General features: G+C 58.0%; 2 protein-coding genes across 13 annotated transcripts; one reads left to right on the top strand and one right to left on the bottom strand.

Moving 5' to 3' along the window:
* On the bottom strand, positions 1–2,617 carry NDUFAF8 (NADH:ubiquinone oxidoreductase complex assembly factor 8). Its single transcript, XM_004275561.3, has 3 exons — positions 2,458–2,617; positions 2,193–2,303; positions 1–251 (listed from the first exon to the last, which is right to left on the bottom strand). The coding sequence occupies exons 1-3, from the start codon at positions 2,539–2,541 to the stop codon at positions 222–224; spliced, it is 225 nt and encodes a 74-aa protein (XP_004275609.1). The 5' UTR covers positions 2,542–2,617; the 3' UTR covers positions 1–221.
* A 209-nt stretch (positions 2,618–2,826) lies between these two features.
* On the top strand, positions 2,827–15,770 carry TEPSIN (TEPSIN adaptor related protein complex 4 accessory protein). 12 transcript variants are annotated; one of them, XM_033438720.2, is made up of 14 exons: positions 2,830–2,957; positions 4,780–4,852; positions 5,158–5,249; positions 5,417–5,510; positions 5,916–6,030; positions 7,656–7,723; positions 7,906–7,992; positions 8,110–8,181; positions 8,975–9,178; positions 10,162–10,339; positions 10,480–10,593; positions 10,722–10,800; positions 10,957–11,091; positions 12,047–15,770. In XM_033438720.2, the coding sequence occupies exons 1-14, from the start codon at positions 2,910–2,912 to the stop codon at positions 12,605–12,607; spliced, it is 1,920 nt and encodes a 639-aa protein (XP_033294611.1). In that variant the 5' UTR covers positions 2,830–2,909; the 3' UTR covers positions 12,608–15,770. The 12 variants fall into 12 exon arrangements, with proteins under 12 accessions (XP_033294613.1, XP_033294616.1, XP_033294610.1 ...); XM_033438725.2 differs by lacking the exon at positions 8,975–9,178 and having other exon boundaries at positions 2,829–2,957; XM_033438719.2 differs by having other exon boundaries at positions 2,829–2,957; positions 7,906–8,181; positions 8,975–9,085.
* The last annotated feature ends 1,768 nt before the right edge of the window (positions 15,771–17,538 follow it).

The raw sequence follows: 17,538 nt of genomic DNA, 5'->3' as shown, positions 1-17,538 counted from the left end.
TTATAGCATCTGATCTGGTCTTTATTGTGGGTTCATTTCATCTTATTCTCCCCTGAATCCTTAAGTGAGCAAAGTTGGAAAACCCATGCCCCTCTGCCCGCATTCGCCTAAAGTGTTTCCGGTCCTTTTAGCCTCAAGAGCTTTTGAGGTTTTAGACAGTTGCCCCTCGGGGCCATCAGTACCACACACCCGGGGACGTGGAGTGGAGCTCGCAGTCCTTCCTAATGGCTTCCCGTCAGGGTCTTCCTGGCCTGGAAGAGAAAGTTCTTTGTCTGAATGAGTTGTTTTCAAGTTAGACGTGGCTCTAAAGTAAGAAGACTGCCACACCAAATGCCATCTTCTGGCAAATAACTTACAAAGAGCCTGGCCATGGATTGCAGCAGGGGGCCCCTGGGGCTGGGTCTCTGCTCCCACCTCCACAGGCCACAGAGCTCAACCTGCTCTGTGGCCTCAAAGCCACGCCCACCTGTGCCAGGCATGTGCACCAATGAGTTACGTTTAGTTTTCCCCCTGTAGCGGAAACTCTGAGGTCAGAGATGCTGAAACACTTGGCCCAGGGACAGGGCTCCCAGGGACGGAGCTGGAAGTGGCGCCCAGAGCCCTCTGCCTCCTCGTTCAGCCCCGTGGAGTCTCAGGGTCCAGGCAGAGTGGGCAAAAATGCGTTCACCGGCTTGTGTTCTTAGGTGAGAAACCCCCAAGTTCCCTGTTCTGAGCTTCCAGTGCCCAGGGCCTGCAGTTAGGTTACCCTCAGTGGAAAATGGCACGAGAGGCAGCGACATGCTCCCGGGGGCAGGATGACGTGACAGAGGCAAAGGAGCGTAAGGAATCACAGATGACCAGATACCTGTAATGGGTGATTCCTGACTAACCATAGGCAGTAGAGAAAAGCCTAGCGTGGCCAGAAGTGTGTGATCTTTATCTCACATGTGAATCCTTCCAACCAGTGACCACAGAATGAAGGTTTGTCCCCTCCCCGAGGGAACACTCTAAGTAAAGTAGGGAAGCTGCCAAGAGGCAGGAAGCAAGTCCAAGGGACACACGCAGCTTGGGTGAAGGGCACATGTCAGATCAGAGGTTGGTGACAAGGGCTGAGGCCACACGTCCCAGCCACAACGATGGCAAGGAAGGTGCAAGGAGTTCTCTGAGCCCTCCAGGAAATGAGGGATAGCCCACGCATTCTCAACCATCCTGGAACATCAGGAAACTGCCTTGGATTCCCTGAATTCTGCTAGGCTGACCCAACTGCCCCTTCTTGGGTCCAGTTCTCGAGATCAGCAGTTCTGGCAAACAGAGCTGACCACTGGCATCGTGGCCCACCCCAGACCCACTGGGCCAGGGGCACCCAAGGCCATGACACCAGCTCAAAACCCTGTGTTAAAGCCTCATTACAGGCGGTCTCCACACCCTCCTCTTGAGAGACTGGAACTCCCATCTCTGTTCCCCAGAGAGCTCCTCTCCCTCAGTCAGTGTGGGTCTCTTCCAACCCTACTTCCTCCCCATCCTTTATAATAAATGCATCAACACAACACCATAAATCTTTACTTGTGCACGGTGTCTATTTTCACTGGCATAGCATTTGATCAGATGAGGATCAGAAAACGCCACAGCTCAGAAACAGAAACCACCTGTTACAGAAGGGTTAGAAGCAGAACTGAGTCCAGAGCCAAGGAACACACTGTTGTCACCACAGCCCGCTTCTGCGCCAGTGAGAACCAACCAGCGCGGCTGGGTGGGGGACTTCTCAGCCTCTGTAACCTTGGTCATGACAACAAACCTAAAATACACTCGTTTTTTCTCCTTTCACCCTCTGTGAAATGGGGTAGTCGAAAGGAAGGGGGGGGTCGGGGTGCCCGGTTGCAACTGCCCACGCACAGCACACACGTGGGGTCCTAAACACCAGAGAAACTAGGACAGCAGGGGCCGGGACCCCCCACCAGCAACAGTCCCGCAAAGGGTTACAAGGCACTGGCAAGTACACGTTGAGAGCGGTGCTCCCCCAACCTGACGGACACTGGCACGCGCGCTCCATGGCGGCGGGGGTCGCGCCGGCTGATGGAGGGTGTGCCGCGTCTGAAGCACTTGCTGGCGCCCAGCACCGCACCCAGAAGGAAAGGAAGCCGGAGGGCCCGCGCAAGCACGTGGGTGCCAGCCTCCCAAGGTCCGTTCCCCGGGCGGGGCCGGCGCCCACCTACCGCGGCAACGAAGCAGCTCCGTAAGGCCTCGAACTCCTGCGCGCACAGATCCTTCCTCAAGCGGCCGCCCGGGGCCATGGACGCCTGCACGCACCTGCCGTAGGCCGCGGCCTGGGGGCGGGACGGGGACGGGCGAGGGTCGCGGCGGCCCCCACGCCCGCCGGTCACCCGGGCAGACCCCGTCCCCGCTCCCCAGTCACCACCACCCCGCCAGCCCGCACCCCGCCCCGCGCGGCCCTTCCTGCCCCGCCTGACGACTCCGCACCTCGGCCCCACAGGCCGCCAGGCGATCGGGGAAGGCGCGGAGGCGGCTTCGCACGCGACCCCACACTGCTCCGTTCCCCGACATGAGCAGCTCTTCCTGGCACCCGTGGGCGCCGCCATCTTAGGTCCAGCCTCTTCCGGCACCCAACAGCTTAATAGGTCGGAGCTTCCGCCCACAACCTTTCTTGCGCTTTGTCATTGGCCAGGCTTCAGCCCTCGCCTCCGCCTCTCCTCCGGAACCGCTCCTGGTGTTCCAGAGCCTTGCAATTGGCTCGCGGTTTTGTCTGTCTTTGTCCTTGGACTTTGGATTGGTTCATGTGCAAATTGTTTCCCGAAGTCAGCCGCAGGGCCCGCCTCACGCGAGTGATTGGCCAGCGGGGTCAGACCCGCGCAGTTATTGGAAGGGGCTCGGGCCTGGCGGGAGCTGGGCGGGGCCGGAAGCTGACCGGCACCATGGCGGCCACGGTGCCGCTGCGGGACCGCCTGAGCTTCCTGCACCGGGTGAGTGCGGGGGGCCCCGGCCCCGCCGCGCGCCGCCTCCTGGCCTCGCCCCCGGCCCGAACCGGCCGCCTCCCTGGCTCCGCTCGACCCTCGCGGCGTCCCCGCGCCGGGCTCTCCGGCTGCTCCTGAGCTCGGCGTCCCCTCCGTCGTCCCCCGGCCCCTCCCACTTATTCTCTCTACTCTTTTTCACCCCCTTCCGTCCCCTCCTACACCCCAGACCCCTCCTCCTCTCCCCTCCTACTCTTCGGCCCCTCCCAAAGCTGGGGGATCCCACAGCACGTACGTCGAGGGGGCAGGTCAGGCTACCCGTGTGTCAGGTCCACTGGGGACAGTGAGACCCCCTTGAACAAAATCCAAGTTGGAGAAGAGAGCTGTGGGACCCCAGTTTTTGTTTTCTTACCCAACTTAAAGTATCAATAACCTTACAGAAAAGGAAACATAGTGACCCCAAATTCTGTCTAAGATAAACACAACCAGACAGTGGTCCGGGAAACGGGAAAACCTTTTATTCAGTGGCTCAGGCGGTGGGGGAAGCCCTGAGCTCCACTCCAAATTGTGCAGAGAGGACTGAGAGTTTTCAGGACAGAAGGAGGGACGGGTGGAGCTCAAGTGAAAAATTATAGGCAGTTGGGCAGTGTCCACGGGATACCGGCTGCTGTGCTGATAGCTGGTGGTTACAGAAGCTAGGATCCCATCGTCCAGTAGCGACTGGGAGACAGCCCCTGTCCTTCCTGATGGTTACATTTAGAGGAGTGGCCTTCAGGTCCTTGAGAAAGATACTCCCGAGTTGTAGGAGTTCCGTGTTCACAATTGTAGGTCCTTCTTAGAAAATGCTTCTGAAATGACCCAGTAAATTCTCCTGGCACCTCGAGCTTCCTCAGGCAGGCGGTGGGGATGGGGGTGGGGGGATTCCCGGTTCACCCTCGTGCTGCCAGAAGCACAGTCAGTTCTCTTTGAGCAGAGATTTCGCTATGTGCCAAGCATTCTACGGTTCTGCAGACCTTGCCAGCTCCCCTCTGGGTCTTGGTGGACAAATAGCTAAAGAGTGTGTACACACACAGCCTCGTGCGACATTCAGGCAGACCGTATCTGTGGCCAGCACCTCCCGGAGTGCACCTGAAGTCTGTCTACACTGAGGCTTGTGCCCCCCAGATGTTCAATGATGTGGAACGGGTGTTTCTGGGTTTTATCCCTATAAGCTGTCGGTCTTTGTGCTGAGTCAGGTCTTAATTTCTGCCAACAGGTAAACGTGAGACACACAACTAAGTTGGTTGTTCTTGCTTTGGGTTGTTTCCATGGAGTCCTTTCATAGAAGTGGAGCTGTAGGTCGGTCAGGCTGAATGGTTATGTCACTTTGCTGATTTGTGTTCTGGAAAAATGTAATCTTCCCAGTGCCCTGCGTGGGAAGTGGGAAGGGGGCTGACCCCAAGGGCTTTTTTTTTTTTTTTGCCAGTCAGTAAGTAGGTAAACTAAAGGTGGTTTTAAGTTGTGCGGCTGTAAGCATAGGGGTCTGGGGGCCATGCCGAATCCTGACCCAGAGGGCCCGTCACCATGGAGACCACCACCCATTTCCTCTTCCCAGGCGTTCATGCTGACCTCCACAAGGGAGGCTCCTGCAGGCTTCCTGTGGCCAGTAGGACCATAACTGCCCTCTCTGGGTCCCCTCACCCTGTGGCATGCCAACAACGAGATGTGTGGAGACTGGTGCCCCGCGAACGAGGGCTCCTGTGGCCCATCTCAGGAATGGGTGGCCCCTTTGGTGTCCGGGGGCCCCCCGTGTGCATGGCCACTCACCGTGGGCAGGGCTCTCCCTCCCTTTTAGCTCCCGATTCTTCTGAAGGGAACGTCGGATGATGACGTCCCGTGTCCAGGCTACCTGTTTGAGGAGATCGCCAGTATCCTTCCTTGTGGACACATGTGGGGGCCCTGGAGCAGGGTTCCTGGGCTTCTACCCTGAGCGGGCCACGGCTCCTTTTCCATAGTAGCCAGGTGTGAGCGGGCTCTGAAAGCCGCGCTACTGATGAGATGAGGCTCAGGAAACCCTAGAAGCCTGATGCTCCTGAAACCAGGGCCTGGGTGGGCGCCTGCTGGGGGGACACGCTGAGGAGCGTGTGGCAGGAAGGCCTGGCTTCTCGCCCAGGCCAGCGGCCTTGTGCGGCCCAGGGTCAGCTCGCCCCTTCCCTAACCGAGCGCCTCCCAGAGATCACCCACGAGTCCCTGGGCAGCAGCCAGTGCCTCCTGGAGTACCTGCTGAGCCGTCTGCAGAGCGGCTCTGGCCGCGTGAAGCTCAAGGTGAGTCCGTGAGCGGCTCCGCAGACTTTCCTGGGGGTTAGTTTAGGGCCCAGTCCTGCCCCCGGTGGTGAGGCTGGAGGGGAGGGGTGAGCCGGGGGCGCGGTGGCTGTGTCGGGAGGGGTGCCATTCTTTGGGCCCAGCTCTGCCCCACGTGCCTGCTCCCCCAGGTACTGAAGATCATGCTGCACCTGTGCGGTCATGGCTCCTCGTCCTTCCTGCTCATCCTTAAGCGCAACCCCGCCTTCATCCAGGAAGCCGCAGGTACAGCACCGGCACAACCCAGTGGAGGTGCAGGGAGGAGGGTGGCCCAGGCAGGTCTTGGCCAAATCCCATAACCCGGGCCCCCGCTCCCCCACCCCTTACTCATGCTCCCACCCTGTGCTCCGTCCACCCTGTCCTCTGCTGCCAGCTCCTCTGTGCCGGACCCTTCCCTCCTCCCCAAAGGGCCAGGCCAGCTCAGCTGGGGGCTCCTCCAAGCCCTCCCTGCGCTTAGCCCCCTGCTCCTCCCCTGTGTTCACCGCACTGTACAGAATGACTGGTGTCTGTCCGTGAGCCCTGCCAGGCCCTTGCGGCCTGGACCTTTCCTGTCCTTGTGCCCTGCACACGGTGGGCACTCGGCAAGCGTCCGCACTGCCATCCCTGCCACGGGCTCTCTCTTCTCCCCAGGGCTGCTCCTCAGGGCCCTAGTAAGCCTTCCGCTGTTGGAAGGGCTGTGGGAGGACGGGACTGGTGAGGCCGGCAGGAGAGGTGGGGCTCTGGCCTGTCGTGGTCCAGGCGACAGGTGGGTCTGGGGTGGAGCCCCATCACTCACCCACCCCCAGGCCGGAGGTGTCCGTGCGTCTCTCATCTCTTGTTAACAAGGACTTGTGGGGACATGGCCTGAGATCTTCTCCTCGGGTGGGGCAAACTGAACAGGAGGGCCTTGGTGTTCAGGCAAGAACCCACCCTGCCAAGCTGTCCCTGAGGGGCAATGCCACGGAGGGGACTGAGTCCCTCGGCCACTGCTTGCTTGCAGGAGACCCTCAGCAGTTAGCGAGCGAGTCCCACCCGCCAGGTGCTGGGACTTATCCCACCCACACCCCAAATCCACTGTCCCCCCTTTACTGCAGGCAGGACTGAGGCTGGGGTGGGGCTGGGCTGCCCGTGGGCCCTGGGCCACTATGCCAGCGCCTTGGAGACAGGGAATGGCCTTGAAGCGGGCACAGACCATGACTCAGCAGATGCCCAGAGGCATCCAGGGGGCTGGGGGTGCACTTGTCACGGCTTAGCTCCCGGAGCTTGTGCACTGAAGGAGCACGGCTGGTTCATACTCACCAGCCAGCTGGTCAGAATGGGCCTGTCCCGCTGGGCAGCTCATGTGACCATGGCTGGTGCCAGATGTCACCTCTATCCTGGTCTCCAAAGAGGGCAGATGAAGCAGAACAGGGACAGCAGACCGTGGTTTTCTGTTGGCACCAAAATCGCTTGAGCTCTGAGCACTGCCCCCAGAGGACGGGTGCCCAGATAGGCCTGCATAGGCTGTGAGAAGAGGTGGTGCTGGGAGCAGGAAGGTACACAGAGAGGACGGCCCTACTTTGGGGGCCAGGTGGGGGTCCCCTGCAATTCGAGGCTTGGGCCCCACAGGGAGGGTGGGAGCTGTGGCACGGCAGCAGGGAGGTGCCCGCCCTACCTGGTTGCAGGGCCGTGGTCTGCACACCCCGGGGCTGGCCTGCCAGGGTGGAGACAGCACCAGATGGATGAAAAGTGCGATGTGTTTGGACAGAGGAAACAGAGAGGCCCTGCTCTTCCTCTCAGCTCTGAAAGGATGAGGTGGAGCCAGGCATAAGGTGTCCTCCAGCTAGTGCAAGGGCCCTGCAGCAGGGAGAGCCCGCGAGTGGCTTAATGAGATTTAAGCTCGTTTGATACACCACATCTGAAGTTTTATGAGCAGGAGACTTTTCAGACGTGGTAAGGAACTTGAGTTTTATCATCTTTGAGCCCCTGGAAGCGCTAAGTGTTTCGAATCGGACAAGAGCCCCCTCTGGTTGCCTCTGGGTGGAGAAGGGGTTGAGGGGAGGCAGTTAGGCCGCGGGTGCAGGAGCTCAGGCGGGGGCGGCAGTGGGGTCAGGGAGTGATGCAGCCCATGATGTTCTGGAGGTCGGATTGCAGCCTCGCCGCTGGGGGTGTGGGCCGGGGGAGCCGAGGGGTTGTGAGGGCATAGCCACTTCAGGCCTGGGGACGGTGGTGCATCTGTGCTTTAGGAAGCCCCCAGGGACTCGGGGGGGTGGTGCTGAGCAGGGGCTTCCTGGGGGGCTGGGCGGGGCCGAGGCTCACCACCTGTGTCGGGGGTGGGCTTTGAGGCTGGGCCCCTCGGGGTGGTTGGCATAGCCCAGCTCAGCTCTGCTCCCCTCTGCCTCCGTCCCGCAGTTTTCACGGGACCCCCGGATCCTCTCCACGGGAACAGCTTGTACCAGAAGGTGCGGGCAGCCGCCCAGGTGAGCCCAGGACCCAGGTCTCTCCCTACTTTTCCCACCCGGGACTCTGGTTCCACTCCTGCTGCGGGACGGGAGCCCCTGTGTGTGGCCCTCAGAGGAGAAGGGGACGGGGTGCAGAGCAGAGGGGTGGGCGGGAGGACAGCGGCGTGTGGCTGTGCTGAGTGTCCTCTGCCTCTGCCTAGGACTTGGGGGCTGCCTTGTTCTCGGACGCCTTGTCACCTCTGCCTCCTTCCCAGCCACCCAGGGCCCTGCCTCCAGCAGGTATGCAAGTACGTCCAGCCCCATCACCAGGTTCCACTCTGCGGGGGCTCACGGCCTCTCCTCCCCTGAGTATCCGGGACTGAGGGTGGGGGTCCCTGCCGCTGCTGACGTGGGCCTCCCCACAGGCATGGGCTCCCAGTCCAGGCCCCAGAGCTCCCTACAGGGCTTCGGCTACAGCAAGGAACGGGGCCACACAGGTGAGTGCTGTGGGGATGAGGGGCCGGGCGAGGGGTGGGCGGGGCCTGTGCGCCCCCCGACTGACTTCCCTCCCACCCTGGGGCGGCAGGGCAGGTGCAGCCGGCTCTGTTTAACCGACAGGTGAGAAGCGAGGCTGAGGGTCAGCCTTGCACTCGGGCCCCCAGCGCTGGCTCCTTCAAGGAGCCGAGGGCAGAGGGTGGTGGTCCCGGCTGTGGCAGGGGTGATTTAGAGCAGGCCGGGTGCCGGCCCTGCTTGCTGGGAGAGCCTGAGGCCCCGGCAGGGCCACTGGGCCGTGTCAGGCTGCTGTGCTGACTGTGTGGTCACGGCTCCCAGTTCCCTGGCACTTGTAATTCCCGAAGTGGGTCTGCCTCAGAGGCCCCACCTGTTCCTAATTTGGGGGTGGCCGCCGGATCACCCTCTGTGGGGCACTCGTGGGAAGGCCCTTCAGCCCTGGGCGTGAGCACTCCTTAAGCGGCCACGGAGATTGTGGTTCTCAGGACAAGCACCTCAGGTGGCCCCCTGCTCCAAGGCGGGGACCCAGGGGGCCCAGCGGCACAGCTTTGCTGTGAGCTGCCGAGCGTCCAAGGTTCCATGGGGCCAGGATGCACTGAAGTGAATTCACCACGGAAGCTTCCGGAAGGGCCCTGTCCCTCCACATGGTCTCTGCTCTGTGACTGCAGCTTGTGTCCTGCTTCCAAGTCCTGGGTGGGGAGCAGGCAGGGGCACCTCATCCTGGGAAAACGGGGCAGGACTGAGAGGGGCTGCGCCGTCTCCTCTCCGTCTCTGGTGCAGGCTCTGCAGGCGAAGCCTTCCTGTCCACCATCCAGAAGGCCGCAGAGGTGGTGGCCAGCACCATGCGCCCTGGGCCTGAGAGCCCCAGCTCCCAGAGGTCCCTTCTGCGAGGTGACGCCTACCAGCCGGCTGTGACACCTTCAGCCGGCCTCGGCCCTCCAACCCCTGGGAACCCTCTCCCCACAGCCGGCCCAGGTGCCCGAGGTATCCAGTGAGACTCCTCCCCTGGAGGGGTCTGGCTTCCCCCTCCCAGGGCCCTGGGCTTCCTGTCACCTGTTCGGGCCAGGCCGGAGCTGATGGGGGAGGAGGAAGAAAGCAGCCCACCCATGGTGGGAGGGGGTACGAGCCACACCCTGCCGCTCCCAGGACACCTCTCAGAGCCAGCATGCTCCATTGGCCACGTGGGAACCCCCACAGAGCCGGCCGCCCACACGACTCGAGTTCCCTGGGGCCTCTGCGGTGGCTGCCTTGTCCCTGCACTGTCTGACGTCTCTGTCAGTCTGCTCTGGGTGGGAACTTGGGTGGTAAGGCCCCACGAGAAGGCGGGGTCCGCCCAGGATCCCAGCTGCTCAGACACAGAAGCAGGACTTGAGCTGGGACGGGAGCCCAGCCCCAGCTCTTGTGCATTCACCCAGCACGTTCAAGCGGCTGTGCAGCCCATCAGGGCCCAGGGACAACAGGGAAGCCCCCCACAGGGGCCAGGCTCCGTGGCACGTGCGTTCTAGTGGTGAGCTGTAAAAAAGGAAGGAGGAGCATCTGTCTGTGATCTCCGCCTTTCCCAGACGCTGCTGTCACGTTTGTCTGGCTAGAAGGAAGAATGTCAGGACTCACTGGGATTTGAGAGCTGCTGTGCTGGGCGCCGCCCCACTGCCCCAGCCCGCTGCCCTGTGTGTCCTGCCTCCCGCCTGGCCTGTGGTGCCTGGCACTGCTTCCTGCATCTTCCAGGCTGGGCGTGTCCCGTGCGGGACCCCCCACCCTGGCCCTGAGTCAGAATGTGCCCCATTCTGTCCCGTCTCCTCTCGCCTGGTGTTTCCTGGAGCTGGAGCCCAGGCGGCCACCCTGTCCACATCTCGGGACCCAGCCCCCAGGCCCTTCCCTGGGTCTCCCCATCCAGGGCTCCTGGAAGATGGACATGGGGCCAGTCTGAGGCCCACAAGGGTCTTACCCTTGGTCACTGTTTCTTCCAGCCATGAGACACCAGCCTGGGCAGGCCGGAGGCGGCTGGGAGGAGCTGGACAGCAGCCCAAACTCTCAGGATTCTTCCCAGGAAAATGATGACCTGGGCAAGGCCTCGGACTCAGGTAGTCCGTCGGGCAGTGACAGCCCCTCAGGGGCCAGCCGGGCACCCAGCGACCTGGCAGAAAGGTGAGCCAGCACCCCAGGGCACCCCTCCCTGCCCTGCTCCAGGGTCCTACCCCGATGGGGGAGACTTGACCCGGAAAGGCTTAACCCCTCCTGGCATGGGTGGAATCCACTCTCTTTCCTGACCTGCGTGCCCCCGACAGGGTCGAGGCCGTGATCCTGAGTGACTGCCAGCAGGAGCTGAGCCTGGTCCGGGCCGTGACACGGGGGCCACATTGCTTCCTGAGCCGAGAGGAGGTGCAGCACTTCGTCAAAGAGTGAGCCCCTGACCCACTGCAGGCCCCCCAGCCCTGCGCCCCCCCCCGGCCCCTCACCCTGGCTCTGCACACTGCCCCCCTCTTGCTCTGCTGGCCCAGCCCCATTGCCCGGTGCCCCCTTCATGCAGGTGTGGACTCCTCAACTGTGAGGCCGTGCTGGAGCTGCTCATCCGCCACCTGGGCGCAACCAGCGAGCGTGTGCAGATGGTGAGGGGGGGAGCGGGGGTGGCGGTGGGTGAGGGGGGAGCGAGCACGGGATTCTGGTGGACCGCCCAGCTCGGCTGAGGGCCGAGAGGAGGGAGGGAGCTGGTCAGACAGCCCTCCCTGGGGGTGGACCCTGCTGACATCAAGCCCGCCCCGCAGAGAGCCCTGGGTGCCATCGCCTCCCTCGGGTGCACCGACCTGCTCTCCCAGGAGCGAGTCCTGCTCCTTGCCCGGCCTCGGCTGCAGGAGCTCAGTGTGGGCAGCCCTGGACCCGTGACCAACAAGGCCACCAAGGTGGGCAGCCTCTGGGACCCAGAGAAGCGGGCACAGGACGCCTCGGCAGCCCCACACCGTCTCCCCCACCCTCCACTGCCTTCCCTAGACCCGCCCCTCCTGCCCTTGCTGGACAGGAGGGACAGGTCATGCCCTTAGGACAGCGGTCGGGGGCCTGGCCTCTCCCCCGCCCTTCTGCCCAGCAGCTCTGCCCTTCGGGCGACTCGCTCTCCCTCAGGGCTCGTCTCCTGTGGGAAGCTCTCCTCGAATGCTTGGATGCATCTGTCCCTCTGTTCTGTACTCTGGGTCACAGCTCGTGGGTCTGAGCTCTGCTCCCAGATCCCCAGCTCCAGGAGGACAGAAATGGTTCCGTTCGTCTGAGTCTTCTTTCCACTGATGAATGTGGGGAGGCCACCCGGGATCTTCGCTGGGGGCCCCTCGGCAGCAGCCAGGCCCCAGCACCTCCGCCCGCTGTTGGCATCCTTCGGCTTCTGGTTTCCTCTGTGGTGGCTGAAGATTCAGATCCTTAGTCACCTGTCCCTAAACTGCCCTTCTTCAAAGCACTAGTGAACCTGCCACACACGAAACACGTTGTGGGCATGTCACGGTGGTGTTTCTAAAACCTGGGAAGGACCCAGGAGTCTGGCAGGTGGGAACGATCAGGGGGTTTAGACATGTCTGTTCTCTCCGCGTGTGTGTCAGGTGCTCGTGTGGCACCTGACCAGGGGGGCTTTTCCTGCTCTGGCAGGTCACACGGCAGCTTGACGCCGGGAAAGTGTCCATTTGTGTGACAGTGGGTGGGGAGCAGCAGCGCTGCAGTTGGGGGAATGACACGAGAATAGTTGTGAGCGGCTAGCGGCCCTGCCCCCTGCTCTGGGCAGCGGCATTGAGGAGGGAACTGGGAGGGCCATGTCCTCTGAGATTCCTGGAGGAGCACAGGAGCCCTCACTGATTCCCCTCTTCTTCCCTCGTTCAGATCCTGAGACACTTTGAAGCCTCCTGCCGACAGTGGCCCCCTGCCCGGAGGCCCCCAGCCGAGCCTGGCCCTGCAGTCGCCCGTGTGGGCCCATCAGACCTGCTGACCGACACCCTGCCTTTCACGGGGGGCCAGGGTTTCCTGCAGCCTCTGAGTTCAGCTCTGTTTTCGCCCAAGGGCACCGCTCCCCCATCGGGGCTGCAGCCCGGCCCTGTGCCCCCGACTTCCCTGGAGGGCTGCCCCCTTCCAGCCCGTGCGGATGCCAGGGAGGCCAAGACCAGACTGGCAGGTTCCAGAGAGCAGGGGGCTGGATCCGAGCGGGGCCCGTTTGGCACAGACACTGCAAAGAGAGGGCCAGAGCTTGACCCGGGCCCCGGGGATAGCTGTGACTCCTTGTTCGCTGGCATGAAACTGGTGGCCTGTCCCCGCCTGGTGGGGGCCGGGACTGCTGCAGAAGAACCCCTCCCAGCCTGCCAGGCTCCCTGGACGTCGTCACAGAGGGTGGCAGCAAAGGAGCCTTCTGGCTCTGAGCCATCAGCTTTCGCATTCTTAAACTCATGATCTTGTCAGCCTGGGCCACTTGCAGAGTCTGTGTCCCCCAGCCCCTCACTCCTAGGACTCTGTGACTTTGTGCTGTCCCCATGTGCCCACAGCCTCTGTGTCCCACCAAAGAGTGGCTCCCCTCAGGTGTCTGCAGTCGGCCTCGCCCTCCTCTGGCCTCCTCCCCTCACCCACTGAGGCCTTGGTGAGGGTAGCCACCCAGCCAGGTAAGCTCAGAGTGGACAGCCCACCCAGTGACGAGAATAGCCACCAGTAAAACACAGATAATATTTCAGGAGTCCACGAACCAGCAAGAGCCAGGCCGGCACTGCTGGAAGGGTCATCCTTGCCCGTGGGGGCTACTCCCCAACCTTGTCCCTGAGGTGGGTTCCCCATTTTTCTGCTGGGGGGCAGGACCCCCCCCCAGCCCACCCCGTGGGTGTGATGGCCGAGGAGCAGCCCCCCAAGCAGCCCGCAGGACACACAGGGAGGGCGGGACGGGCACAGAATGAGGAGCCGAGTGCTTGCTGAGACTGGCAGCCGGCGGGCCCTGGGCTGCCGGGTCCCCCACCTCACAGCCATCTGGTCTGGCCGGATGAGCACACCACCCGCTTTTCCCAGTTGCCAAAGGGATCCTAAGGGAGGACAGTGGGGTGGGTGTATGGCGTGGCCTGCCTGGAGGGTGTGGACGGGAAGGCCTGCTGACCGAGCTCAGAGACCAGACGCCCCTTGGAACTGTCCTCAGTCCCCAGGGTCCTCACGGGCACACAGAGAGGGGCACCAGGGGGAGACAGACAGGTCCTGTCTGCAGGCTGAGCCCAGGCCCGGCCCCCAGCCAAGCTTCTGCTGTTTCCAGACGACAGGCCTGAGAGGAGGACTGCAGGGCCACCTCAGTCATTCCCCCCTGCCCCCACTGTCTCCTTGGCCAGAGACTGGCCATTTGGACTTGAATTCCTATAGCAGCAGGCAGGCACAGGGCCTCACAAATGCTGACCTCGGGGTCCCCTGGGGAAACCCCTGCCTGCCTGGCCCTCAGAAACAAGGATTTTTGGGTGGATTTGGAATCACTGCTTGGGTCTTTGAGGTCAGATCCCTCTCTCAGCGGGGGTAGCGGGGGTGTCCTAAGCAGCGTCACACCTTCTCGTCCAGCAGGATGGGGTCCTTTCCAGCACTGGGTCCCTGTGTGACCCATGTCAGCTCCCCCCTGCCGTGACCACTGCCTGCAGACTGTACGGCCACCTCAGAGCAATGGCTGTGGTCCTTCTTGGAAGAACTGGGGTTGACCTGGGGTCACACCTCCTACATAAACACTGCTGTTCACACAAAGCTGCACTGTTTGCTTTTTTTTTTAATTTTCCATCTTTGTGTGTCTGTGTGTGTGTGTGTGTGTGTGTGTGTGTGTGAAAATGGCCCTAAGGGGCACGCAGAGAGACTTCTAAAAGCAGGGACAGGTATTTCTTCCTTAAATGTTTGGTAAGACTCCCTAGTGGAACTATCTTGTCCTGTAATTTTCTAAATTGCAAGGTTTTTAACTATGAAGTTCAATTTCTTAAGTAGATTTAGGATGATTTGGGTTATCTATTTCTTCATAGGCGAGCTTAAGTAATTTTTTTTTTTAATTTATTTTTGGCTGCATTGGTCTTCGTTGCTGCATGCGGGCTTTCCCCAGTTGCAGTGGGCGGGGGCCACTCCTTGTTGCGGTGCGCGGGCCTGTCACTGCAGTGGCCTCTCGTGGAGCACCGGCTGTAGGCGTGCAGGCTTCAGTAGTTGTGGCTCATGGGCTCTAGAGCACAGGCTCGGTAGTTGTGGCGCACGGGCTTAGCTGCTCCGTGGCATATGGGATCCTCCTGGACCAGGGCTCAAACCTGTGTCCCCTGCATTGGCAGGCGGATTCTTAACCACTGCACCACCAGGGGAGCCCCAGCTATAGAGTTTTTCTAGCCTACTTTTCATTATTCTTTCAATTTCTATAGAGTCCCACCTGTCATTTCTGTTACTGATCATTTTTCGCCTTTCTTGGTTAGTCTGATTAGAGGTTTATTAATATTACTGACCTTTTCGAAGAACTAACTTGGTTTAATTCTATCTACTAGTTTTATGTTTTATATTTCATTGATTTTTGCTCTTTATTATTTCATTCATTCTGGTTGTTTTTCTTTCTCTAGTTTTCTAAAGCTTAGATTATTGATTTGAGAACTTTATTCTTTTCTAATACAAACGTTTTAAAAATATTTATTTATTTGGCTGCACCAGGTCTTAGTTGTGGCATGTGGGATCATTTTCTTTTTTTTTTTAGTTGTGGCATGCAGGATCTTTAGTTGAGGCATGTGGGATATTTAGTTGTGGCATGCAGAATCTTTGGTTGAGGCATGTGGGCTCTTTTAGTTGCGGCAGGCAGGATCTAGTTCCCTGACCAGGGATCAAACTTGGGCCCCCTGCATTGGGAGCATGGAATCCCACACGTTTTCCTCTAGACACTGCTTTAGCTGCATCCCATGAATTTTGAAATATTTTATTTTTATTCAGTTCAAAATATTTTCTAATTTTCCATAAGACTTTCTTTTTGTCTGATGGATTATTTTAAAGTGTGTTTTTTTTGTTATTACTACTTTAACTCTGACGTAAGAGAACATATTTTGTGAGACTTCCATTATATTGTTAAAGATTTCAAACTTTTGTTAAAGTTTGTTTAGTGGCCCAGAATATAGTCTATCTTGGTGAATGTTCCATGTACGCTTGGTCTAGAGAACTACAGACCAATCTCCTTCATCAACATAGATTAAAAAAAAAATCCTCAACAAAATATTAGCAAAACAGGGCTTCCCTGGTAGCGCAGTGGTTAAGGATCCGCCTGCCAATGCAGGGGACATGGGTTCGAGCCCTGGTCCGCAGAGCAGGATCCCACATGCCGTGGAGCAGTGAAGCCCGTGTGCCACAGCTACTGAGCCTACGCTCTAGAGCCTGCAAGCCACAACTACTGAAGCCTGCGCACCTAGAGCCTGTGCTCCGCAACAAGAGAAGCCACTGCAATGAGAAGCCCGCGCACCACAACGAAGAGTAACCCCTGCTTTCTGCAACTAGAGAAAGCCCGCACGCAGCAACAAAGACCCAGCGCAGCCAAAAAATAAAAATAAATAAATTAATTAAAAAAAATTAGCGAAACAAATCCAGCAATATACAAAAAGTAATACACCACAATAAGTGGAGTTTTTCCTGGGGAAGGAAGGCTGGTTCAACATCTGAAAATCAATCAGTGCAATTCATCATATTAACACACTAAAGGAGAAAGAATCACATTATCATTTTACACAGAAATAGCAACAGAGAAAATTGAACATTCATTCATGATTTTTTAAAAAACCAAGCTAGAAATATAACAATTTCTTTCACCTGGTAAAGGGTATCTACAAAAATCTCATGGCTAACACCATACTTAATGGCAAAGGACTGGATGTTTTCCCCCTAAGATTGGGAACAAGGCCAGGTTGTCCACGCTCATCACTTCTGTTTAGCATTGTCCTGGAAGCTCCAGCCACAAAATAAAAGAAGAAAAAAATAAAAGGCAAACACATTGGAAAGGAGGAAATAAAACTTTCTATTCACAGAGAGCATGATTGTCTATGTAGAAAATCACATGGGATCTACACAAAACCCTAAAACTAATAAATGAGTTTAGCAAGAATACAGGCTACAGAGTAAATTATACCATGAACTGTATTTTCGTATACTGGTGATAAACAATTGGAAATTGACATTTAAAAAGCTATTATTTATGATAGGGCTTCCCTGGTGGTGCAGTGGTTAAGAATCCACCTACCAATGCAGGGGACATGGGTTCAAGCCCTGGTCCGGGAAGATCCCACATGCCGCGGAGCAACTAAGCCCACGCACCACAACAACTACTGAACCTGCGCTCTAGAGCCCACGTGCCACAACTGCTGAGCCCACGTGCTACAACTACTGAAGCCCGTGTGCCACAACTGCTGAGCCCACGTGGTACAACTACTGAAGCCCACGCGCCTAGAGCCCGTGCTCCACAACAAGAGAAGCCACCGCAATAAGAAGGCCATGCACTGCAAGGAAGAGTAGCCCCTGCTCGCTGCAGCTAGAGAAAGCCTGCACACAGCAACGAAGACTCAACACAGCCAAAAATAAAAATAAATAAAATAAATTTATTTAAGAAAAACAAAAAAACACTATTATTTACGATAGCATCTGAAAAATGAAATAATTAGGTATAAATCTAAAAAATATATGTAGGCTCCGTATGATGAAAATACAAAAGACTGATGAAGGAAATCAATGAAGACCTACATAAATGGAGAGATATACCATGTTCACAGATTGGAAAATTTTACTGTTAAGATGTCAATTCTCCCCAGATTGATCTATAGATTTAACATAATCCCCATCAAACTCACCTTGGATTTTTTTGTAGATGGAGACAAGCTGATCCTAAAAGCTACAGCCAAAGTCAAAGCAATTAGAATAGCTAAGGTGATTTTGAAAAAGAACACAGAAGGCTCACAGTACCTGATTTGAAGTGTGAGATGGGTGAAAGTTCAGACACAGATCAATGAACCAGTACAGACAGTTCAGAAACAGACCCACACAGATATGGTCAATTGGTTTTCCACAGGTGTCAAGGTAATTCAATGGAGAAAGGATAGACTTTCACCAGATAGTACTAAAACAACTGGAAGAAAAGAATGAGGCTTGGCCCCATCTCATATCTTACACAAGTGTTTTTTAAAATTTATTTTATTTATTTATTTTTGGCTGTGTTGGGTATTTGTTGCTGCACGGGCTTTCTCTAGTTGCAGTGAGCGGGGGCTTCTCTTCATTGTGGTGCATGGGCTTCTCATTGCGGTGGCTTCTCTTGTTGCAGACCACAGGCTCGAGGCATGTGGGCTTCAATTGTTGTGGCGCATGGGCTCAGTAGTTGTGGCTCA

The sequence above is a fragment of the Orcinus orca genome, chromosome 19, assembly GCF_937001465.1.
Source record: "Orcinus orca chromosome 19, mOrcOrc1.1, whole genome shotgun sequence".
NCBI lineage: Eukaryota > Metazoa > Chordata > Mammalia > Artiodactyla > Delphinidae > Orcinus > Orcinus orca.
Note: the sequence above shows the minus strand (reverse complement) of the source record. Positions and strands in the feature narration are given on the sequence as shown.